The 26859-nt window shown below is 40.9% G+C and overlaps 1 protein-coding gene across 2 annotated transcripts in view; it reads left to right on the top strand.

Moving 5' to 3' along the window:
* The window catches only part of VAPB (VAMP associated protein B and C), a 48711-nt gene extending 22061 nt beyond the window's left edge, over positions 1-26650 (top strand). Inside the window, exons 3-6 of one of the 2 annotated variants that reach the window (XM_054045852.1) lie at positions 11542-11645; positions 14718-14798; positions 16652-16825; positions 20210-26650. In XM_054045852.1, coding sequence (XP_053901827.1) covers positions 11542-11645; positions 14718-14798; positions 16652-16825; positions 20210-20368 — 518 coding nt within the window. In that variant the 3' untranslated portion in view covers positions 20369-26650. The remainder of the gene's footprint in view (positions 1-11541; positions 11646-14717; positions 14799-16651; positions 16826-20209) is intronic. The other variant, XM_054045853.1, reaches the window with a different exon arrangement.
* The last annotated feature ends 209 nt before the right edge of the window (positions 26651-26859 follow it).

Below are 26859 nucleotides of genomic sequence, written 5' to 3'. Positions count from 1 at the left end.
CTGTTCTCCAACAGTGTGGCAAATATCCAACCTCTAGAGGCTGTTTTATGTGTATTTCAGAGCACTACTTAAATACCAGAAAATTTTTAAGCATTCCCATCCCTATCAGCACACACTAACTACAATTCCAGGCTTGTAGCTCAGATTTTCAAAAAAAAGCTGAGTACATACATGTACATACAGTGTGTCTGATTATGACAGTTGAGTGCAAATGATCATCAGCAGCTATTTGCATAATGAGTGGATTGGCATTTGGTCTTAACTACTTTGAAAATTGTGTGTGTTTGAGTTGCTTCTTTGACAAAGACCTTCTTCCTTCTGGTTTTGTAACTGCCTGGAGTGTGCAATCTGTAAAAGATGTACATGAAGATATGGGGTTTATTTGCGGTTGCAGTCAAAACTTGAAAATTTCACCAGATGCTGATATGCGGCAAGGAGTGAGGGTTGGGGAGGCACAACCGTTCTATGGACAAACACCCTGGTGGAAAGCCCAGCACTTTAGTTCATTTTCTGGGAGGGCAGTGCTAGGATTCCCTCTAGGATGCTGTCTGTAGACATCTTTAGGGGATTCTGTTTTTCTTATAGGCCTCTGGATAATAGGTGCTTGATAACTTTAGCCCTCCCCAAAGTCATCTGGTTGGTGGTGAGAAGAGAGCATTCATTTCTTCCATCCCAGACTCCTGACTACTGCTCTACTCTTCCATCAGCCTTGCAGTTGCTGCATAGAAGAGCCTTGTTTCTATTTCTCTGTCCTCCTCCTCCAGGACTCAAATTGGGCAGAATAGCAACCTGTCACTTTTTTGAAGCTGCTGTCTTGATCTCCAGAGTCTCATCTTACTTGTTTTTAAATTGAAAGACTCTAATGGTTGCAGAGGGAACCACAAGAATGTGAAACACATGTAACTGATGCAGTCATGCCTACCTGCATCTGCAGAGAGTCTGAAACAATAGCTCTGTAAGTATGAACAGCTTCATCTCCATGGGACTAACTGGGATTCCTACTGGTAACTTAAAGTCCTCTGATATTATCACATGATTTTGAGACCTGAGGCCCTAGACTTATACTTATGCCTTAATCTGGCCATGTTCAAGGGTATATCCAAACCCTCCTGAGGTGCCCAGCAGAATATATGTCGTCATATTGCAATATCTAACAATCTTGTTGTTGTGAGTAGCTTCTAGTTTTAATACATCAAGTGGGCAGAAGTTAGGAAAGCTTTAAAAAAAAAAATAGGCACTATGTTTGCCCTTCTCCAGTTCTCTGGGACCTCATCCATCCTCCATGAGTTCTCAAAGATAATTTCTAAAAGTTTTGAGATTGCTTCGATTCCCTTAACAATCCTAGGGTGAATTTCATCAGGCCCTAATTACTTGAATTAAAAATTACTTAGACAAATGAAATGTCTTCCAGTCACCAGGACCTGGTGAAATACATCCTAGAATACATAAGAAGCTGACTGAGGAGGTATCTGAGCCATTAGTGATTATCTTCAAAAAGTTATGGAAGACTGGAGAGATTCTGGAAGACTGGAAAATGGCACTATATTTGCCCATCTATAAAAAGGAAAATAAGGACAACCCGGGGAATTAGACCAATCAGCTTAACTTCTGTACCCGGAAAGATAATGAAGCAAATAATTAAGCAATCAATTTGCAGACATCTAGAAGATAATGTGATAAGTGACAGTCAGCATGCATTTGTCAAAAAAAATCGTGTCAAACCAACCTGATAGCTTTCTTTGACAGGGTAACAAGCCTTGTGGTGGATGGGGGGAAGCGGTAGAAGTGGTATATCTTGACTTTAGTAAAGGTTTTGATACTGTCTCGCATGACCTTCTCATAAACAAACTAGGGAAATGCAACCTAGATGGAGTTACTATAAGGTGGGTGCTAAACCGGTGGGAAAAACATTCCCAGAGAGTAGTTATCAGTGATTCACAGTCATGCTGGAAGGACATAAAGAGTGGGGTCCCACAGGGATCAGTTCTGGGTCCGGTTCTGTTAATATCTTCATCAATGATTTAGACAGTGGCATAGAGGGTACACTTATAAAGTTTGCGGACGATACCAAGCTGGGAAGGGTTGCAAGTGTTTGGAGGATCGGGTTAAAATTCAAAATGATTTGGGCAAACTGGAGAAATGGTCTGAAGTAAATAGGATGAAATTCAACAAGGACAAATGCAAAGTACTCCATTTAGGACGGAACAATCAATTGTCCACATACAAAATGGGAAATGACTGCCTAGGAAGGAGTACTGTGGAAAGGAATCTTGGGGTCATAGTGGACCACAAGCTAACTATGAAACATCATTCTGGGATGTATTAGCAGGAGTGTTGTACTCGACACAAGAAGTAATTCTTCCGCTCTACTCCACGCTCATTAGGCCTCAATTGGAGTATTGTGTCCAATTCTGGGCGCCACATTTCAGGAAGGATGTGGACAAATTGGAGAGAATCCAGAGAAGAGCAACAAAAATGATTAAAGGTCTAGAAAACATGATCTCTGAGGGAAGACTGTCTTCTCTTTTTCAGGCTAAACAAACCCAATTTTTTCAGAGAGGGGACATAACAGTTTTCAAGTACATAAAAGGTTGTTACAAGGACAAGGGAGAAAAATTGTTGTTCTTAATCTCCGAGGATAGGACAGGAAGCAATGGGCTTAAATTGCAGCAAGGAGGTTTAGGTTGGACATTTGGGAAAAACTTCCTGTTAGGGTGGTTAAGCAATGGAATAAATTGCCTAGGAAGGTTGTGGAATCTCCATCATTGGAGATTTTTAAGAGCAGGTTAGACAAACACCTGTCAGGGGTGGTCTAGAAGATGATACTTAGTCCTGCCATGAGTGCAGGGGACTGAACTAGATGATCTCTCAAGGTCCCTTCCAGTCCTATGATTCTATGAATACATTAACTTATCTAAATATTCTTTGACCTGTTATTTCCCTATTTTGGCTTGTATTCCTTCTCTCTGGTTAATATTAATTGTGTTGAGTATCTGATCATTAAATCTTTTAGTGAAAACTGAAGCTTAACTAGTCATTAAACACCTCGGCATCCTTGATATCATCTGTTGTTAGCTCTCCTTCCCTGCTAAGTAGAGGACCTACATTTTCTCTTCATCTTTCTCCTGCTCCTAATGTATTTAAAGAGCCTCTCCTTAGTCTTTTATGCCCCTTGCTAGGTATAACTCATTTTGTGCTTCAGCCTTTCTGATTTTGTTCATTCATGCTTGTTCTATTCTTCTGTACTCTTCCTTAGCAATTTGTCCATGTTTCCACTTTTTGTAGGATTTCTCTTTTGATTTTTCAGGTCATTAAAAATTTCCTGATGGAGCCATATTAGCCTCTTACTATTATCTTTTCTTTGTCAGGATAGTTTGCCAGTTCTCCTTAACCTCTTTTCCCTCTTAGATTTTCTTCCCATGGGACCTTATCTACCAGTTCTCTCTGAATTTGCTAAAGTCTGCTTTTTTTGAAGTCCTTTGTGCTTATTCTGCTGCTATCACTCCTTCATTTCCTGGGAATCTTGAAATCTGTCATTTTGTGATCACTTTTACCTGAATTTGCCTTTTACCTTCAGATTCTCAATTAATTCTTCCCTGTTGGCAAGAATCAAGTCTAAAATGGCTGTCCCCTGGTTATTTCTTCCACTTTGTGAAACAAAAAGTTGTCCCCAATACATTCCTAGAACTTAATGGAAATTTTGTTTTGCCCTATTAAATCCCCCTTTACTACCAGGTCTTGTGTTCTGGATATTTATTTGTCCTAGAAATGCCTCATCCACCTCCTCTTCCTAATTTGCACAGATGATTTAAGCCAGAGAATCCCTGGTCAGCCCTTTCCTTCATAACATTTCACTGTGCTCCTAATACTCTGTCAAGTTCCTCTGATGCTGTGCAGAGATTGGTGTAATCTTGAAAGGGGGGGGTATTGATGTAGAATCGTAGATGACCCTACAAGCAAGGTGCTCCTGCAGTTCTCAAGTGCATCATAAGAAGCCATTAAGTCTTAACCTCTGTTTCAAAATTCCAAATCTCTGCCTGCTGGCTCTCTGGATGAGAGGTCTTCTCCAGTGTCCTTCATAGTGAGACTGTGGCAGGAGGCTCACTGATATCGCCTGACAAGTGCTTGAGGCCAGAACTATTATGCACTATGCCCCTGGGACTCTGCACTGCTTCTTGGCCCTGTGACAGCATGTTTTTCTCAAGTGCCTCCTTGCTGGGGTTGCTGCCTCGAAACCTCCTCTTCCCTTTGGGGAAGAAAGATGTTTGCTCTGAAGTGAGTAACCAGCATAAACTAATATTGATGGTGTCTGCGTTAACTTTCTCCAGTATTCCATGCAAGGAAAAGAGGTTAAGTGGCAGTTGTTGTTTTCCCTCCCCACCACTACTCCGTATCCCTCTGTTTGCACCAAGAGAGAGGTGAACACAGCATTAGAGGAAAAAGACGGGGCATGTGTTGTGAAAACAGTATTCCCTTCTGCAGTAACCCAGAGCCCACCTGATCTGAATCCCCACCATTTGTATTAGCAGAGGAAATGATTGCATTCAAAATGCTTCAAGCAAATTACTTACTCTGCTCCTCAGTCTTTTGGTCTCCATGTGGCTATGCAGATCTCACATGTGGCAGAATATTGAGAATGTTTTGCAAAGTTGTCAAATTGTGACTATTCAGTTTTACAGATCGAGAGATCCATGCTCTAACTTCCTGCTATTATAGGTTTGGCATTAGAAATGGTGGAACTCATGTTAAATTCATTTTAAAATGAAGGCTCCCAAGTTTTCTGTTCAGTTCCTGGGTTTGGCTCCTCACAGTGTAAATGGAATGAATGAATAAACTGATATGGGTAGGTATTTTGGGTTTACAATCTGGCATATGCAAAGTTTGCTACCTAATTCCTATCAGTATAATTTTCATGTTTTGATCTGAAAGAACAAGTATAACAACACTTACACCATCAAACCTTCTCTAGCATCCTGCTGTTATGAAGCAGTGAATTAAATTCAGAACAGCAATCTATCTGTTTGGCATTCAAAACAGATTCAACATTGTACCTTGGGAAATAATTACTTTTAAATGAGCTTATAGCTGCACTCAACTAAGCAAACTGATATGAACCACAGGCCTGCAGAATTTTTTCCATAAATGGATAGGTATTCAACTACCCAGTTAGTCCTCACCCACTGTAGAGATTCGAGCAGCAGAGAAGACAGCTGAGCAACAATGGAGGAAGTACTGATCTTAATTATCATGCTTCTTGTCTGTTACACATTGTGTAATATTGAAACACAAGTGCTGTCACAGTTGGTTTTCATTTTGACCAACATTTTAAAAAATGTTTTCAACTTCACTGCATCTCATAATCACTTTAAATTTAGCACTTCGTATAAGAAAAGTCAGTGTCTAGTTCCTTCTACCATTTTTAAAAGGCACACAGTTGCTAATGGCAACAGACTGTGTGTTGTGTTTGTGTGTAAGAATGTGATGGCATAGCCTTAGTTTTGTTCTGTCCACTTAAGAAAACAAATTGGTTTGGCTGTTTTTACTCTAAAGTAAGTGACATCCTTGGACATAGCTTTCTTGTAATAAAACCTTTAGATATCCACATAAAGCTATACGCTGGATATATCAGTTGTAATCTGAGAGTTCTTTCCTGTAGTTCATCTAACAAGCAGTTCATAATTTCTTTTAACTGTGCTAGTAGATCAGAGTACACTTAATTCTGGGACTCTGCATGAACTAAATGATGGGGTAAGGGGGACTTTTTGGTCATAAAATGTACCTTCTGAAATTTTACACTAGGTATCTTTTAGTCAGGTTAATAATTGTAATTTGTGGCATTATGCAAGTTTAATTTTGGATTCCAGTTTGTTAGCTTGGAGCTATCTGCACCATCTAGTTAGGTGTTCATATTCAAACTTGTTTTTGCTTTTGAAATTGCATGTGGTATTTTAATTGACCAATGGGCTGCAATCAAAATATAGTTGTTAGCAGTCTCTCTCCAAGATAATCTGACACACACAATGCAATTTGTAACAACAGAGGTCCCAGATGACTGCTGTGATTAAAAATTGTCAGTAATTGAAGCACAGGGATTCCCCTCAGTTAATCACTCTCTTAGAAGGGAATTTTCTCTTTTTTTTTTTTTTTTTTTTTAAGACTCCTGAGTTCCTTCGCCCCGTAATCCTCACCACCTTCCAACTCACGGAAAGATGACTTGGCAGGTAGTGATCTCTTCTTCCTGGATGGAACTAGCGGGAGTAGGTCACATCCTTTCTGAGGGCCTCTTCCCTTAATGTCCTGCATGCCTACAAACTTAAGCCTGATCTACACTACAAAGCAAGGTCGACACAAAGCAGTTTACATCTACCTAGTTGTGCATGTGTCTACACTTAAACTGGTGTCCCACCACTGGAAGTACCCTGTTATGCTGACATATTAACACCATCTCCCCGAGAAGTGTACAGCCGCAGTTGAAATACTTAATTCAGTGCAGTGCACGTGTAGATACTGTGGTGCTTATGTCAATCTTTTCTTACAGCAGTTGTCCCACAATGCCACACACTGACCACTCTGGTCATCATTGTGAACTCCACTGCCCTGGGTCATGGAGACCAGAAGCCCCTCTCCCTTTTAAAGCCCTGCAAATGTTTGAATTTTGTTTTCCTGATTGCCCTGCTTGGCGAGCGAACCTAGCAGGTCTCCATTGTTGAGTGAAACTGGCCAGCTGACCATGCTGGCTGCACGATCCAGACACTCTCCTGCCTGGAGTAGACAGGAGATACTGAATCTCTGGGGCCTGGGGTTGAAGAGGCTGTGCAGGCACAGCTCCTAGCCAGCCATGGAAATGTAGACCTCTACGAGCAGATTGCTCAGGGATGCAGGAAAAGGGATACAACAGGGACCAGCAGCAGTGCACGTGAAAACCAAGGGGCTACGATAGGCATTTCAGAAGGCCAGGGATGTCAACAGTTGATCCAGTGCCAAGCCGCAGATCTGCCATTCTTACAAAGAGCTGCATGCTGTAATGGACAGAGACATCACCTCCATCCCCCCACAGCATTGTGGATACCTCTGAGAAGCCCAAGTCATAGGCCCCTGCCATGAACAGCAAGGAGAAGGTGGTGGTGGATGAGGAAGAGGATGAATATGGGGGACCGATGACCAGGGAATCCAGCTGTGCAGCAAGCCAGAACCTGTTTTTGACTCTACTGCAGTCCAGCCAGTATCACCAGTTGAGTACAGGCAAGTCCGGGTCAGGGGAAGGAACCTCGGGTAAGTGGTGTAGATAAACTTTCAATTACAGGGATGGCATCTCCAAAGTAACAGGATATATCTTTTGACTTTTCCTTAATTTACTCACTCTAGAACAGGTAGTGATAGAAGCTCTACCTCTATTGCTTGTATCTGCTTTTCATTCCCCTCTAGTGTTAGGTGCAGGGAGGGCAGGGGGAAGGAGATGTGGAGCAGTTTGGTTATGTACACAGGGAGGTCTCCTGAATCCTTTTGAGAGATCTCGATGAAACTTTCACAAAGGTACCTGCAATCTTCTGCCAGAAGTTTCTAGGGAGATCTGCCTTATTTCCATCTCCACAGTAGAACACTTTCCCACACCACTCAGCAATAACTTTAGCAGGCACCATTGCAGGCTAGCAACATATGGGCCTAGGTGGCTTTGGGACACCAGCAGCACCTGAGCTATCCTTGTTTGTTACCCTCAGGAGTGAGCTGTCAGATAAAATCACCACTACATGTGGAAAATGGTGCCATTATTCAGTGTCATTGCCCCATACTCAGTTTCATGCAACTGAGCAATTCCTTCTTCGTTTTGTCAACCCCCGGCAGGCCATACCCACCCATTGCTGGTGCTGTGACTGGCATCATACACAAGCAAAAGCAGAGGTGAGAATGTAGTGCTTAACACTTTAGGGGAGCAAGGGGTAGTGAGTTCAGCATTTTAAGTTTCACTTTCTGTAATGAATACATTGACAGTAGTACCTCGGTGTGTTTTATCTGCAGCTGCTGCCACTGCGGCCTTCGTGATTTTCCCCCTCCACTCCCACAGAACACTCGAGCCAGATAAGAAGAAAGAGGACTCAGGATGACACATTCAGTAAGATCCTTCAAGCCAGTGCTGCATTGGACTGTGAGCACAGGGCCTGGAGGATGAACATGGTGGCCAGCTTGGCAAAGGAAAGAATAGAGAGGAGAGAGGCCCAGGAATCCCAGCAGGAAAAGGGGAGGGAGATGCATCAGGATGCAGTGGAGCTCTTCAGCCAGCAAACAGATGCTGCAAATTTTGTTGAACCTGCAGGTCCACCAATCCTTGGCTCGCCTCCCTCTGCAGCCCCTTGAGAAGTCGGTATCGGGACCACCCTATACCACTCCCCCAAGGTTCCACATGGCATATGGGGTTGCTGCACTACTCTCACCACTCAACAGCAGGGAACATTAAAGACATTCACAGCTTCACATATACTGACCTGTGAAAACCACAGTTGGTGTATATGTAGTTGAAATGGACATGAATGTTTTGTTTTTTAATGTATTTGTTTTAAAATTGCATTGTTTTTGCACTTATTTGTTACAGAATAAAATACTATTTGGAACATAATTCATCTTTATTAGTTCATAATGGATGCTGCTGAGTGCTCAGTAGTTCTGAAAGCAGTCAATTACCTGTTATTTCACAGTCGCACAACTCATAGGATCAGTCACAAACAAAATTAATAGATGCATTGACAATGTTATATTCCTACATGTACAGCAATCAGTACACAATTCCTACCAGGCCACACAAGAGCAGGGCTAGATAGAGCATACAACACTACCACACATTACTCTGGCTCATTGTTAACATGGTTTTCCAAAGACTCCCTGAGCCATGTAGCAGCTCCATGTTGAGTTCTTCTAATAGCCCTTGTGTCTGGCTGTTCAAATTCAGCAGACAGCTACTCTGCCTGTGCCCTCTATCCCAGCAGAAACTTTCCCTTTTTGCTTCAGATATCATGCAGGACACAGCAGGCAGTTATTGCCATTGGGATACTTTTCTCACTGAGGTCCAATCTTGTGAGTAGACAACACCAGCGATCCTTCAAATGACCAAAATCACATTCAACTGTTGTTCTGCACCCGCTGAGCCAGTAGTCAAATTATTCCTTGGTGCTGTCAAGGTGGCCAGTGTACAGCTTCATGAGCATGGGGTAGGCTGGGTCTCCCCCAGGATCACTACTGGCATTCTAACATTACCAGTGGTAATTTGCCTGTCAGAAAGAAAGTCCATGCTTGTAGCTTTCTGAACAGTCCTGTATTCTTAAAGATGTGAGTGTCATGCACCTTCTCAGACCAGCCCACATTGATGTCAGTGAAAGAATCCCTGGTCCACCAATGCTTGTACTGTATAACCATAGAAAAGTAGTCCTTTCTGTGAATATACTCAGTGGTAAGGTGGTCTGGTGCCAAAACAGGGATATGAGTGCCATCTGTTGCTCCAGCACAGTTTGGGAACCCCACTGCTGCAAAGCCATCCCCTATGTCCTACACATTGCTGAGAGTCGCAGTCCTGCATAGCAGAAGGCAATTAATGGCCCCGCACACTTGCGTGACAGTGGCCCCCATAGTGGATTTCCTGGTTCCTAATTGATTCCTGATTGACTGGTAGCAATCTGGCATTGCAAGTTTCCAGAGTCTGATTGCCACTCATTTCTCCAATATCAGTTCAGCTCTCATTTTGGTGTCCCTGCGCTGGAGGGCTGGGGCAAGCTCAGCACACAGGTCCAGGAATGTTGTCTTGTGCATCTGAAAGTTCTGCAGCCACTGCTCATCATCCCAAACCCGCATTACAATGCGATCCCACCAGTCGGTGCTTGTTTCTGGGGCCAGAAGAAGCACTCCCCAATCTGCAGCTGCTGCATGAATACCACCACCAACTTTGAATTGGTTCTTGCCATGTCCCACAGCAATCTGTCCTCCAAGGAATCATCATGTTTCCCACTCATTCAGTTCTTCTTGCAGCTCTGCAAATACTGCAGGATTGTGTACCCTGTGCTTACAACGCTCATGACAGCTTGTGCAGGTTCCATGCTCCTGTCTCAGATGGCAGACAGTGAGGAGGGGCATGTGGGTTTGTGGGATTTTGAAAAAAGGCATGAAAATTATGGGATACAGATACTATTATTGGATGGAGACAGTTGCAAATTGGGAAGTTGACCCCATGCATCCCTGCCTGACTTGTTTCTGCCCCATAATGTATTGCCAAAACTTCCCAAGTCAGTGCACTGGACGGTGGCAAGTTGCATAGTGGCCTACCTATGGTGCACAACACTGCATCAGCACAAGCACTCCCAGTGAGTATGCATGTCGTCAACTCAAGGACCCAAGTATGCATGCTCACAAGCAATGTACTAACTGTGGTGGCTGTTTGCTGACGTAACTTGAGTTGACATATGTTTGTAGCGTAGACATAACCTTGTTCTTGTCATTGGCCCCTCAGCCCTTTGAAAGACACTCACCCTACAGTGGTGGGTGCCGTTGCAAGAGCCTAGAGATATGATGTACCATAAATTAGAAGGATGGAGCGCTTAGTGTGATGAGCATTCTGCTTTCATGTTGCTCCTAGGTTCATGGAACCATGATGCCTGAAAAATAGATTGAGTACCTATTGCCTTACTTCCTGGGAGCTACTTATAAAAGATTAAGAACAAAGGGCTTTTTTATATGTGCACAAAGAAAGGTATCTTAAGCCATAGCTGCAGCTAGGAAAACATCTGTCATAGATCTTAATTAGCAAGGCAGAATGTGAGCACTGGATTACTCTAGCAGATTAAAATTTTAGTGCAAGGGGGAGAATGGGACATTTCAGGGCAGATATGGTCCTCATTCTCCACAATCAGTTCTCAAATACATTAATTTTGGCATTATAATGTAATTCTAACTGCACTTATTACAAAGTTGATTAAGCCTTTCTGTAGTTTTGAGGAAGATTGTGCTATAAATTACAACAAATAAAATTTATATAACATTTTTAATGTGAAAAATCTCTGCTGTAAAATAGCATCCCGAGACTTCTAAGCATTCCAAAGAGAACCTGCGTCTTTAAACTTTAATCTCAACCTCTAAAACAGCCTTCTGTCTTAGTCTGGCTCTGTGTAGTTTTCTTTCAGACCCGTCAGCAATACAGTGTATGAGTAATCAGAATGCACGGTCATTACTTCGTTCTAGATGCTCTTTTCCACATCTTTCCACCTCCCATATATAAAACATATATTCTCCTGATGTGTACAAGTTACTATCATTATTCTTCTGGGGTTTTGTTCAGAAAGTTGCTGTGATTCTTAAATGTAAATTTTGGTTTGAGGAGTCTGAACTTTCACAAATTACTGATTTAATTTTGAATTCAGAATTTCAGCCAGATCTATGCAATGTATTTCAGCATAAGGGCATGCAACTTAGAATCCAGTTTAACCTCGTATATTCCTTATTAAGACACCATATGGTCATGGGGAATCATTCGTGATTCTAATGTAACTTTTTTTTTTCTTGCAGTGATGCTACAACCTTTCGATTACGACCCTAACGAGAAAAGTAAACACAAGTTTATGGTACAGTCTATGTTTGCTCCAGCTGATACTTCAGATATGGAAGCAGTAGTAAGTATTGAAACTAATTTATAGAGACTGTGTCCTTTTATTTGTATAATTTTATAAAGCGAGAACATCTTAAAGAGGAACAGAATCAGGTTTTTCTAGCATTGCTTGTAGGTTGACTTAATGAACTTCATGGTTTTCCTACAACTCCTAAAGGGTGATGACATCTACCCTCACCCCCATATTTCTTCTTTGAGAAGTCTCAGCATTGCAGAATTGGATCGGTGCACTATGGGGAGACTTGCCTTCCTCAGAAACAGATAGTAGCTGCTCTGTCAGTGGTAGGACACAAGGCTGGGTCCAAATTAAAAAAAAAAAAAGGTGGGGGGGGCGCGCTACAAGGCTAATGGTCTAATTTTTGTTTTGCATCTCCTGTGCTCTATGAAACATTTCCCTCAAGCCGGAGTCTCTCAATCCTCCTGAATGTATTATAGGACTTCCCTAGACCAGCCTCCGCCTTTCCGGTGGAAACCAGGATCTTTTCTAGTATTGTAGAGTTTTCTTTATCCTTTCCCTTGTTTATTTGCCCTTATGTGGCCCTCACCCCAGAGATCTTACAGTACAGCATTAAATGGGTTATAAATGAGGAAAACGGAGGTAGGTAGAGGCTGGGGTGAGGAAGGACAAAGGATATAGCAATAAGATTGTTTGCTTCTTTCCAAGCGTCCTTAAAGTAGCCAAGCAAGCAGCACTGACCGTTAAAAACTCACTGGTATTCTTGTCTCTCCACTGATGGCACTTCCTGTAATCGTAAGAGTCTCGCTGTTGAACCCATCTCCACCCTTACTTTTATTACTTTACTAAACATTTGACACAGGCTACTTTTAGTGTTTTCACCTATGTACTTTTTATTGAAAACACATTTCCTTGCACAAACTCCTAGCTATTTAACATAGTTTTTGTGCAATATACTTTTTCACTATCCACCTGCTTTTAAACTCTTGTCCACTTAAATTAAGCTTATATTTCATATAAACTCACCTACGAAAAAATGCATCTGAAGGGACAGCAGATTTAAACTAATTCCAGTCATGACTGCAAGTCTCTCCATTTCTTTAAGAAAAGGAGGATTTTTGTAAATATCTCCTTAGTTGAGCCTTTTTTTAATAGTACACTTTTTAAAAATTATATAAAAATAAATGGCAGGTACACATCCCATCTTGTTACACATTTGATTTCATGACCTAGGAAACTGTTAAAAGAAAAGAAAACCCTATAAAGGTGTTGATTCTTTTTGAATGCAGTGGTGGTTTTGCTAGCTAAACGAGAGCATGCTCATTGTAATAGGGTTTTTGTAGTGGTTCCATTGAAAAGAAGTACTCCCTTTTCTATATTATTTGAGAAACTGATGTCTCTTTTCCCATCCTCTGTTTCTGTGAGGGTGTGGTGGGTTTGCAGTGCAGACAGGCTAACCCTTTTGACAAGTAGAAATCACATAGTAGAACAGAACAGATTTGTGTGTAGTTCTATGAAGATAACTAGGTTGATCTTAGATTGTCTTTATTAGACTGTCCAGAAAACCATACAGATGACTTACTGTCACATAATTTTACTCGTGTCTGCAATGTCACCCTCTTGGATGGTTTCACAGGCTCTAAACCTTTAAGCACTCCAGAACTCATGCTTCCAAAGGAAGTCATTGAAGCCCCTTGGTTTAGCACGATTTAAAAGGAGGCTAGATGAAATAATAGCCTCTACCTGGTTAGAAACATTCCTGCATTGGCAGAGAGATTTACCAATCAATCAAATAGCTCTCTTTCAATCTCTAACTTCCATTTTTATGCACTATTTTATATCATCTGAAATTTATCTCCACACCATGGAGCCTATAGGGGTGTTTCAATTTTCCAGAACTCTCCAGGCCAACATAACTTTTTCTTCCTCCAGTACTCCCTCAGTCCTTCAGTATGTTACCACAGTACAGATATCTTCCTATTCTGGATAAACAGATGTGACAGATTTCAAGGGTCCTCTAAAGCTTTCAACACTTAACAGCCAGCCAACAATTTCAAAAGAGAATCCAGGCACTACTCTGGGTTCTGGATCCTGTGGGATAGTAGCCTCCTGCTGCCTCTCCTTAACTTATCTGCCAGAGCTGCTTCAATTCTCTGGGCCGCTTCCCCAAGGCACTAGCAGCTTCTTCACCTTCTTCTGAGGGCTTCCAGACAGGAGCACCTTCTTTGCTTCCCTCGGTCCCTGCCAGCAACTGCTCTGTACAATGTGCTGCTTTCCTGCAGCCAGCTAGGAACACCGTCCTCTCTCCTCAGGCACCCTGCATCAACTGACTGTCTCCTGCCCTACAGCTCCTTTTATGTAAGCCTGCTGGGCCCTGATTGGCTGCTCCATGTGGCCTTTCCACAATTGGCTGCTCCCTGCACAGCCTCCCTAGGTTGCTTTTAACCCCTTCCCTTCTGCTGTGGTGTAAACACCCCCATCACAACATGAAATTGAATTTACCAGTGAACAATGGGAAATCAGTTCTTATTTTGAGGAAATGGACACAGTTCTAAAAGGGATTTGAACACCCCATTTGAAATAAACTAGAAAACAAATCACTGATATTGTTAATAAATTGTTGTTCAATCTGTACAGCCTGTGCATTTGTAAGAATGCTAATATTCCTGAATTGGATTATTATTTTTGTTTTTGGTAACTTCACCTTTCTTCTGAGCCTTCTCCTTGCATCTCTTGTGTTTGATCTAGACTGTAGATATCCCTGAGAAGTGTTTGTGCATCTGATCCTTTAGAGCAAATTAGTGTATTACAGGTAGTTTTCATTTTTGTACAAATTCTCAATATAAATTTCTGAATGCCATCAATTTTTACAGCACCTCTAGAGAGTCCTATTTTGTACCTTCCTATCCCTTTTAGGATAGTTTTAACAAGTATCACCTTAAGAATTATATGCTTGGTGGAGGGGAAGTAAAACACTTGTTGTTGAAAGCCTTGATCTGATAAACACCCAGTATTTTTAAACCAAGTGTTTTTTTCCGAACCAGACAGTGCAACAAGGAATCAAATTACATTACCTTTTCCATAAGCCTGATTGTGACTGGATTATTTTTAAATTTTTAGTGGAAAGAAGCAAAACCAGAAGAACTCATGGATTCTAAACTTAGATGTGTATTTGAGCTACCAGCAGAAAATGATAAACCTGTGAGTATTTTCAACAATGTGGTGGGCGATTTAACTTAATACCACAGCTAGAACATATAAAAATGCATGTTCATACAGACCAACTCTATAAGCAACCCTATAACATCCCCTTTGGGAAAAAAAACACACTTAAAATCTTTGTGCTGCTTAATCCAACTAGAGGTTAATTTGCACAACAGAAGTGCAGCAAAACTACTAAAATTATTTCTCAGTGGATTTGGGGTTTATCTTTGTTCCTTAATGAAAGATGGCATTAAAAAAAAAAAAAAAAAAGCCTTGTTAAAGGTGCTGTTTGATATCCCAGAAGTCCTCTGTTTATCCCCAGAGCAGAAACAACACAAGCGTCAGCAGTACAAGCTTCCACGTGTTGCCCTTCCAGTTTACCTTCTTCCTGATCTGATGGGGTTTCCTGAGAGTGAAATGGTGTATTAAAAGTAGAAGGCTAGCCAAAGGGTCAAGTGCAAAGATGGCTATTGTGGCATGTGATCCCTGCTGACTGGGAGCTGAGCTGTGTTGTTTCTTGTTGGGGCAGAGAAGATCCTGATTAATTCATGATGGAAATAAGTCTCCTCAAATGCAGAATTGATGAATTAAGATCTGCCTATTAATGTGTATCCAGTGCATTCACCTCATGTACAGGAAGCACAAGAGCCGACTCTTCTCCCTTGCATTCAAGCTAGTGCAATTACAATTACGTATTTGTAACAAGCCCTGCAATTGGCCCACCTTCTGTGATCGCTTTTATACCTCTTTCTGTGCACCTGTGGACCAGACTTGTAATAATCTGCATGTGCAGACCCCACATTATGGACATTCACACTCAGATTTATGTGCACATGTGTCAGGCCAATGCACTTTTATATGCACACTTTTTGGGAGGTGGGGGAAATATGGCCCTGAATTTATGTGAAACCTGATATGTCTGAACATCATCGTGAAGTTGCAGTTTTGGTTTTTCTTTAATCCCTAAAACTCATTAGGACAAAATAGACCATAAGTAGCAACAAGATCCTATTCTTTATTCTTATGACCTGTATTCCTTGTGACAAGGCTTTTACCAGTATTTGTGCTTTTCACGAGGGCTTGCCTCTGTGTACCAAAGTTCAGAATATGCAAGAAGTTCAAAGGGAAGGGTGTGGGAAGAAATCCCTGAGATCCTTCTGTCCAGGCCCCTATTTGGAATGGCAAATAGGGAATTGTTTCTCCACCTACATCCTTATTACAAATGAGTGTTTAAAATATCAACTCCTGTTCTCTAAACTGGCTTGAAGGGTGGTTTCCCCCTTCTACACTACAGAAGTATAGGAGGGTAGAGAAGTGGTGGCCACCTGAGGGTAGTGAGGGTGTTCAGATGTACAGCAGGGTAAAGAGGTGGCTTTCTGGCAATGGACCAGGTGCAGCTTGGGCAGAGATGCTGCCCCAGCTCCTCAGCATGTATAGAAAGCAGCCATTTGCCATTCTGTGCTCTCCATGCTGCCCTTCTGCTCAGACTCATGGTGGCACTAATGCCTCCTAAACGGGTTCTGTTAGTGAATTGGGGCGGTGGGGGAGGGAGAGCAAACAGCAAATCAGAACGTGAGTGTCCCACCCCACCCTCATTGTAAGAGACAGAGTCCTGGTCTAGGGATCTCCCTGTCTGTGATTTGCTGCTGCTGCTCTGACTTTTACCCTAAACCAGGAAATGGAAATAAAGGCTGCAGAAAGAAAATTTAAGCTTTTTTTTTTTTTTTTTGTTTTAAAGATAGGCACAGTTCAGGGATGCAGAGTAGTTATCTAATAGTTCTCTCAATATAAGGTGTGGTTTTTTTCTTTTTTTAATAATCACCCTAAGATCACTGTCCTTTTTTTGACAGCATGATGTAGAAATAAATAAAATTATATCCACAACTGCAAAGACAGAATCCTCTGTAATGTCTAAATCAATAAGTTCTTCCTTGGATGACACTGAAGTTAAGAAAGTAATGGAAGAATATAAGAGGCTTCAAATAGAAGTTCAGAGGTTACGGGAGGAGAATAAACAGTTTAAGGTAAAGATTTTTCTTTTGAGTTCTGCCCATTTGAGTTTGAAGCCCTCTTTGTGGGTGGGAGTGGTTGCATGGGCCATGGTACTTAAGCATTAGTTACACATGTAAGGAGAACACATTCTTATCTGCAAATTTAGTTTTTGCAATCAAAATGAAGTGCATAAATCCATGCACTCTTGGGGCATGGGCTGAAGTCTGAAGCATACAGCCTGGCAAAGTGAAGTGACAGTGACCCAAAATGATTCATTTTCTTCTCCCCTCTTTATTTTTTTTTGTAGAAGGAATTTAGGGTGGAATTTTCAAAAGCAGTTCGCATTGGGCAAAGTCTGCTCCCATCTACATCAGTTGGGAGTTTTAAAACTGAGTTCAGCAGGAACAGAGTTAGGCCAATACTGAGCACTTTTGGAAATCCCACTCATAATGTCCAAAGCTATTAAAAGGCATACTCTAAACTGTTAGCCAAAGTGCAAGAGGACCACTGGTTCGTGCCTTCCCCAGCCCAGCAATATGAAAGCTCAGTATATAAGAACCACTTGTCTCTGTTTTGAAGTACTTTTTTAAAATCAGTTTTTAATTGCTCTCTAGATTTAGGCCTAGAAGTAGCTATAAAGCTGAAAATAGTAATATGGGACACAGCTACATTGAAAGAGATTGTACGTTCATCCTGCTTTAATATTCATTTAAGTGTGAAATAAATCTTTACCATTTAAAATCTGTTTTATTTTTCCTCCTTTTTATGTCTCTTAAAGCATGCTAGATGCTGGTTTAGTCTCTCATTATGCCCTCGCTTTGCCCAGGTCTCACAAGATGACTGTCTGAAATGCTATATGATTTTCAAAAATAAATCTTTCTTAAATACATTTCTCATAGAACTTAAAGTTAAGTGTGCGTCTTACTATGGACTTTTCATACTGCTATGCTGAGCCTTTCTTTTAAGTTATTTCAATTATAAGGGGAAAGCTGATCTGATTTTTGCTTTAACCAAAGACCCATGAAGAATCACTGAAGATTGAAGCCAATATTGGAGGATAGTGTGCAACGTGGCAGGCCGGGGTTACATGGGTCAGAACTTGGTTTGTTCATTTATTTTCCTTTGTGGATCTGGACTGTCCACATGTAGCAGTAAAGCAATATTCTTCAGTACAGCATATTGAAGGCTCGCAGCACAGATGGTCTCTGCAAACGTTTGCAAAGTGTTCTGTTAAAGTCTTGTAGAGAGTTTTGAAACCTTAATACATATTCTTAGTCCTCGTGTCCACCAGCCTTCATAATAGTTTTCTCTCTTCATTTTCTTTTTTAAGATGAACATAGATCCATATTGTGATTTCCATGACTAGTATTAGGCCTGCCTTCGGAAATTCCCTTCATAAATGTCAGATTTTGCAGCAGTACAGCAACAGTTATTAGTACCTCAGTATAACAGATTATACTATGTGCCAGATCTTCCAACATACAGTAGATGCACAACTGTGTGCAGAGTAGCTCCTACTTAACCTAATTGTGTATGCAAATTGGGTGTCTAACTTCTCTGAGAATCTGGCCTTCAGTGCCTAAGACATGAAGTATAAAACGTTTAACTATCTGTGACCTGCTTCATTTGGCAAATAGTAAGTGGTATAAAGACTCTAGTTTAAAAAAAGAAAAGAAAAGCAAAACTCCACAGCAAAAAACATAAGTCAAAAGTAAGAAAATGTCCAACTTGCTCTGTGAATTTTTGAAGTTTTAGGAATTTTATTTTAATTTTTAAAAAATGCCCTTTTGAAAGAATAGCTTAATTTTATTTTCCCAAACTTGAGCCTACTTCCATGTTGCAACTATTTGACACTCACGCCTTTTGTAATTCCATGAACAGTGTTAGAGACTAGGGTTACCATTCGTCCGGATTCCCCCGGACATGTCCGGCTTTTTTCAGTTAAAAATAGCGTCCGGGGGGAATTTGTCAATGTCCGGATTTCCCCCCATGCAGAGCGTGCGGGGCTTACAGGGCAGCCGGCCAGATCGAGCCACTCGCACGGGCTCCAGCAGCCAGAGCCCCTCCTCCATTTCCCCCTCCTCTCCCCTGCAACTTGAGACCAGTCCCCTCCTCTCTCTCCCTCCCCCTCCCCCCTGCATTCGCAGATCGCCGGGGCCGTTCACATCGGGCCTCCGGCAGTCTGGAGCTCCAACCCTGCTCCCCTCCCCCGCTGCCGAGCGCGCTGCTTTGCAGCACAGTAAGGGGGCCGGGGGGTCAGAGAAGCGGCAGGGAGGTTCTGGGGGGGTGGTAGTCAAGAGACAGGGAGCAGGGGGGAGGGTTGGATGGGTCAGGAGTTTTGGGGGGGGTTGTCAGGGGGTGGGGGTGTGGATAAGGGTTGGGGCAGTCAGGGGACAGGTAGGGGGTAGAGTCCTAGGGGGCCAGTTAGGATGTGGGGAAGGTCTCAGGAGGGGGCAGTCAGGGGACAAGAGGCAGGGAGGCTTAGGGAGGGGGTGGAGTCCTGGGGGGCAGTTAGGGGCAGGGGTCCCAGGAGGGGGCAGTCAGGGGACAAGGAGTGGGGGGGAGGGTTGGGGGTTCTGAGGGGGCAGGAAGTGGGAGGGAGTGGAAGGGGCAGGGCTAGGACAGGGGCGGGGCTAGGGCGGGGCTCCTCCCGTCCTCTTTTTTGATAGTTGAAATATGGTAACCCTATTAGAGACATTCAACTACAGCCTAACACCAGCCTTCTGATACTTGAATGGTATGGGCACAAAGGGCTCGCTTTATCCACCCCTGAATACAGTCTTTCTGACATGGTACACAACTGTTAGGTCAGGAAGTAATGAATTCTGTATCCAATTAAAATTAAAGCTCCTCCATCAGCAGCTGTAATACAGGTATCTCATCCAATCACTAACCTGACTCTTCTTAGATCAAGAGCACGGAGAAGATTGTAGGACAACGTGTGCCAGTAATTCCCAGTAGTATCAGTGAGATGTCATTTAATATTAGCATGTATATGGAAAGTAAAGATGGAAATACTTTGCTCAAGTACCTGAGAAAAATTGCTACTTCATAATTCAGTTATTCCATTCGTGATTGGCATCTTCATAAGAGCAAGATAGTGTTCAAATTTGCACAACTTACTTGTGTGCACAGTACTGAAAATCAGGCCCTCAAAGTTGCTGTCCCCCTGTCCATATATATTTGTGGGATACTTCTTGAATGATTTTTTTTTAATCCCCATTCAAATGGACTGGTAGGAATAGAATGGAGACAAGTTGTCATACTTCTGCATCAAAATTGCATGCCTTTCCAAAGAAACTCCTCTAATAGGCTTAGTTAACAATAGAGCCTGGGGGGTTTGGTGGTTTTGTTTTGTTTGGTTTTTAATGCAGCTTTTTTTGGTCAAAACTAATCATTAGGATTCCTTCCTGTAGGAAGAAGATGGTCTGCGGATGAGGAAGGCTCCCCAGACGAACAACCCAATATCTGCATCTGCAACTGCTGTCAAGGAGGAAGGGCTCAGCACTAGACTACTTGCTCTGGTGGTTTTGTTCTTTATCATTGGTGTAATTATAGGGAAAATAGCCTTGTAGAGGCAGCATGCTGAGGATTGTAAATTGGCTTGATGGTTCTGCCATATCATTGGATTAAATTTATTCATAACAATGTTTTAAAAAGATTAATGTATGACATCTCACAGGTCTTGCCTTTAAATTACCCCTGCACAAATATAACATAACGTAATCCTCTTGAAAGTTTAAAATGTACAATGAGTGAAAGAATGATAAAGAATGTTCTTTATTAAGTGATGAGGAAAAAAATCATGAGTTAACACTACAATGGCATATTGTAAATGTCATTTTAAACATTCTTAGACCTTGGTACACGTTGCTGTCCCCCTGTCCATTTTAAAAAACAAAGAATTATTCTTCCACTGCTGGAGCTGGCCCTTTTGGATGTTTGGAGCTGGGTTAGGCAGGAGGGGTTGATAACTTCTATAAAATATGTTGATCCACCATTCTGCTCATAAAGTTAACAGTTTGTCAGTATCTTCAACTCTGTGCAAATTAACAATTTATTGGCACTTACAATTCTTTTCAGCTTCTCACTATTAATTTATGTGGCAGCGCTGAATGTGCTAGGCATCATTAAGAGGCATATATTGACTGGTATGACACTCATTTGGAATAAAGGTCAATGCCTTGTTCTCTTAAAGGGACCAAGCTACATTGCTGTTGGTTCATTTAGTTGAATTGAAATGTTATTCAGAGATGTTTAATGCATATTTAACTTATTTAATGTATTTCATCTCATGTTTCCTTATTGTCACATATTGACTAATACTATGGTATAAAAAGGCACCTGTTCTAAAACCAGTGGATAGAACTAAAAAATTACTGCTGTAGTGATGCGAGATTCTTCTGCCTCCTCATGTTTTGGGCACTATGTAACTGTTAAAGTTTTGATCACTTAAACATTGGGGAAACAGCAGTCAGGAAACTGTTTTTGTATGTAAATAAATAAGTCTATCTAGCAAAAAAAATTAGTAGTAAACTAGTTCTATGCCGTAAAAAGACCAATCCTGTTTGACCATGTAGCATCTTAAAAAAAAAAAAAAAAAAAAAAAAAAAAAAATTAAATAAAGCCCAGAGATTAAAGTTCATTTAGTTACTTTTGTCGGTCAATTAATTTTTTTTTTTTTTTAAGGACCTGCAGTTAGTCACTTTGATGAAGCTTATGTATAGCAGCAGGAAATTGCTAGCCTTACCTCAACGCTGTTTCCTCCAGCCCCATTTTAGTCTCCAGAGCCAATCTCCAGAGAAGCACATTTGATGGAATACTGATGTTTAGAATAACCACATTGTCAGTCTGTTTATTTACTAGGTATCCTCTGCTGTTTTTAGTCTCCAGTGATTGGACTCAGTAGTCAGTAACCCTGAGAATTTATACAAAGTGACACTCTAATGCAGTAATATTAGTAATAGTAATAATACTATTAATAGTAATGTTACTATAAGGCAGTAATAATAATAGTACTAACTATAGGGCATGTATATTCACTATATTCAAGCATGATAAGTAGATGACCTATTCTTTTCAGTCAACTACCCATATAATCTTAGTTGGATTCCAGTTTCAGAAGCCATCAGATTAATAGATCGAATGCAATAGATTAAAGGGGCTAAAATGTGCAATAGATTGAAGCTTATTCGCACACCTCTGAACCCTGAAGCACTTAAAAAGATGGCTTCCCTTTCTATTTCTTCGTTGTTCCTAAATCAGGTGTGGGGGGGGGGTGTTTGGGTTGGTAGATTTTTGCTGCCATCTACTTTTCCACCCTTGCCATAATCAAAATGCTAATAGATATTTACTTATCTATCAAATGGTTGCCTCTGCCCTACATTGTGCAGATGAGCAGAATTTTCCAGTGCTACCCTTGCAGGTCAAGTAAAATCCCAATGTGTCCTCTGCGTATGTATGTGTTTCTGTGGAGACTTCTTGCAGAACAGCCGACAAAAATAGGAAGAGGTGCATCTTTAGACAGGATGTGAATATAGACCAGAGTCAAGCCTGTTCCATATGGTAGGGGCAAAGCAATTATAGTCTCCATTTTTTGCAAGTGCAAGACGGGTTGGAAGCAGTGCAGAGGAAGAAGGTAAGTAGTAGTGAGATCAGCAAGGTGGGATGGGGCATGATTGTACAAGGATTTAAAAAGCTACAGCTTTGATCTTTAGGGGACCAGTAACTAATGGAAGCCTTCTGAAACTCTTCAACTTCTGTTAACCAAAATGACTGATCAACACAGGAAGCATTCTGAAAGGGAGAGTTGTCTTTTAAAAGACATGGGATAAATATGATGCCTGAAGAATCCACTTTCATGGCTTTGTAGGATGTATCAGGAAGAACCTGGACTAAAGAGAGACTGAACGCAAATGTTTGGGTGGCTGTGGCCATTGGAACATTGTGGCTGTTCTAAAAGCAGAGGCAGCCTCACAAGTGCAATTTTAAACACAAGCCAGCATTGCAGGGTAATGATGGCGGATAAGAGTTAATGTTGGTCTGTTTGGGGGGGAAGTGGGGGGTGGAAGAGTTGGTTTTTGGACTTTTTTTGCTGGTACACTGAGCAACTGTCATGCACCTTATCCATCAAAATTGATTTTGCTGGCACAGATGATTTATGGCTAAAGAAGAAAGCCAGAGGAGTGTGTTGGTGTCCTCAGGCCACAACTTGTTTAATGGCCATGCCTCCGAATGTCTCTGAAAATTTAAAACATTTTAAACAATTTATGAGTAAAGTTGCTTTTATTAGTTTTTGTTACTGTAGCACCTAGGGGACCCCAAACAAAGAGACCCCCCATTGTACTAGTTTCAGAGTAACAGCCGTGTTAGTCTGTATCTGCAAAAAGAACATTGTACCAGGCACTAGGCACTATACAAAGACAATCCCTACCTTGAGGCATTTACAGTCTAAGTAGCTAGCTAGCTATTGATACATCAGTACTGGCTGCTATGATCATACAGGTGTGTTCCATGGTACTACCTGAGCCGTGGTATCGCTCTGTAAGCATCTTAAATAACTCAAGTTACTATTAGAACTTGGAATTTAACAAAACTCTGAAGTCTCTCATATCCTGCCTGACAGCAGCCTAACAAACAGGAGCCTGGAAGTGTCTAGTGTAGCCCCCAAGTCCTCCAAAAAATTAAATCCAAGCAAAGGATAGCCAGTGTCAATTGAATTCTTATTACCTGCCTGTTGGACAGAAAGCTACTGTATTCCCACCTGCTGGAGACAGAAAACACACAACATTTCAAAAAGACTGGTATTCTTTTGCAAATGCAGTGTCCCCTTTTTCCACCCTCTTTGAAGAAGACACTCTCTATACACCTGTATTTACTGGTATGAGACCTCTGATAGAGCTGTCTTTCAGGTAAAAGACTTTCCCATTATGGAAATAAGTCCTTAAACTGTTTGGACATTTACGAAGCTTTCATCTACTTTTATGCCATCGGAAGAAATGCTTCATCAGACTTGTAGAAAGTGAAGTATTCTGATGTCTAGGAGATGTATAAAATTAAAAATATAGAGGACAGCAGGCAAGGACATGTAAGACTAAGGATGCAATGGAAAGACTCTGAAGAGAAGTTTGAAGAGGACTGGAACTGCAAGACCTATGAACCCATGCCATGAACTTGAAGGAGTGGTGAATAATTGTGGGCAGCTCTGAGCCTGTGTAAACGAGAAAAGGAGTTGAAGTGAAAGAATGTGCAACTTTTTATTATATAAAAACTATGCAAAGCATGAAGTTTATAAATCACCTTCATAGTGTATATACCTATAATTTCACACCCATGATATAACACCCAGGTGTGAGCAAACTACTGCTTAATCTCTGTGTGACTGTGGAATCCACACTCTAAAAATTAACCATCCAACTATTCTTGGTTTAAAAATAATCTCTTAGAATGCCCCACTCCCTTGGAGGTTTTGCTATTAATTTCAGTGGAAGCAGGAAAGGCGTCTAATCAGAATTTTCACTTTGTCTAAAGGGGAAAGATATTCCCAAGTTCTACACAAGTTTTACATTTACTTGCAAGAAAACGAACATATCTTTCCATGAAGTCTGTGGAATGCAAATAAATAAAAGGAACTTTTTCCTATTTTCACACAGAGGCCCATGTTTTCAAATGAGGGGATACCATGCATAAATTATCAGAATTGTCTCTGTGTTGGCAGTCCCCTAATTTACATGCACACCTATAGCAATTGCATGTGCAGGTTAAGCATCGAATTTGTGTGCATGTTTTCACATGTGGAATTATTTTTAATCTATTACCTTAGTCATTAGAGAACAAGGTAGTGCTCAGTATGTAACAGTAACAGGGATTGGTATACCATAATGTAGTTCCCTAAAAACATGAAATTTTAAGTAAGATGCCTGATAGTAGTATTCAATGTTAATTCACTTTCTCCTGAAGTGCTGACAGTGGAGTACAACTTGAAATCCATTCTGCAAATTGTTAGTGTCTCCTCACCAGTACACTATAAAGGGATTACATCTGTGCACATACACCTGAATTATTATAAAAATCTTGCTTTGGCAGCTAACAAATGTATATACAGTTGTACATGTTTGCATCTGCATACCTTAACAATGGCATTTTACAATCTTAAAATGTTTAATATTGCAATTCTTAAAACAAGAAAGCCAAGGGAATTCAAAATTGTGGCTTAAATTTCATAGTTGTCACTCCTCTCTTTCAGGAAATATGTTAATGTTCTTTTGTCCCTCTTAACTGGAGATCATTCCTAATTCTTAGGCACAATAGACAAATTTAAAGACAGTGTTTTCAGCCTTCAAAGCTACTCATTTTGCTTAGTGTGGTGTCATGAAACTTGTCCTGAGGACTGTTGTTTGTATTTGCCTTATGTATGCACTCTATTTATTTGATTTTGAAGAATATATAAAACATTCTGAACTTCCATGTTTGTGGTGGCTCCGTTAACAGCAATGCCACTTCACAGCAACAATATAGAATCATGGGGTTGGAGAGTTGTTTTTCCATTCTTAATTCAACACAAGTTTGCAGCTGTTATTGAAATCTCTGGTGGCCAGTTTGAGAGAGGAGAAGTGGTAAATTGTGTTCATTTTCAGGTAAAGTGTGCGAGGACTGCATTCCAGAAAATGTGAAGGGGAGACTTTGACATGCTCACTGATGCAGGTGCACATTAAAATAACTGATTAGATGCATTTCTGTGTGCAATTTTTGAGTTGTGTGCACAATTCCAGTACAAATAAGGCAGGCCTGAAGTAGCTAAGCTTTAAGGTATTGAATATCTGCATGCCTTTAAGAAACATTATTAGACTTCTACACTGCTAATAGGTCCCTTAATTTTTAAACTCTGGCAGAGATAAGCAGAAAGCACAAACAGCAATTTGGAGTATACATTTCACTTTCAGATACAAGTGCTGGATCGTGCACAGTGAGAAATGCATCCCAGTCTACCATCATGCTGTGCTCGGGAGAACTGGGTTACAGCAATTCGTTGATTATATATTTTTTTTATTTTAAATTGGCCCATTTTAAGATATGAGCTTTTATTTTGTTACTGAAGTACTATTATAAACAGCCTCTATTATGATTTGTGAAGGAGATGAGTCCAGCACTGCATGTGGAAGCTGTTGTGGCTTATTGTGCAATAGCATAATTATATGTGCTTCTCTAAAATGTAATTTACTCATTAGAAAATGTTCATAGAAATCCATCAGGCATTTCATAGAAACAAGTGACTTTCACAACATGCTGTGACTGATCGTTCATGTAGCTTGAAACATAGCCATGCTAAAGATTGACTTGATTAAAAGATGACAATGGAATACAACGCTAGCATAAATAATCTGCTGCTAAATAGAGGGCTTTGAGACATAGATCCTTTGACCATGTCCGATTAAGATTACTTTGTATTATACCCACAGATTGATGTCTACTTAATCACTTATTCTACGGGATGTTGGTATAGAAGTGACACTGTTCAATGTACCATTACTGACTTGTGTTTTGATTGTTCTTTACAGCTAAAGTATGTGCTTCAGCCACCCAGAGTAGCTTAATCCTAAAGCTGCTGTTTTATGAATAGGCTGATTTTATTATTGGGTGAAGCTAAGGGTTCTAGTACCTCTAAGTAACAGCCACCCAGGAATCTATTACACATGATACAAACCATTTCACCATTGCTGTAGTCATTCATTTGCAGACTAACTGCAATTTTTGTGCATAGATCATTAACTCCACTGTACTCCTGCTCTTTACTGTGATCTCGCTTCCTGTATAAACTACCTGCAAATGGTCACTTGAAAAATAAATGTTGACATACATCTGTTGCCCCCAGTCCTGACCAAAGCTTATACTGAAGCTTCTGTTTTGCGATAAACTTATCAAATGTAATCCTGAACCCAGGAATGCCAACCGGCTGTTCTTTCCTTGAAACAAATTATGCTTTTTCATCTTGTATTGTGTCATCTACTGCTGTCAGACCCTCAAACAGGAAAATGAAGGAAGTTAAAAGGAATTAATTTTTTTTGAA

This window comes from Malaclemys terrapin, chromosome 12, assembly GCF_027887155.1.
Source record: "Malaclemys terrapin pileata isolate rMalTer1 chromosome 12, rMalTer1.hap1, whole genome shotgun sequence".
Classification (NCBI taxonomy): Eukaryota; Metazoa; Chordata; order Testudines; family Emydidae; genus Malaclemys; species Malaclemys terrapin.
This window is presented reverse-complemented; position numbering and strand designations above follow the sequence as displayed.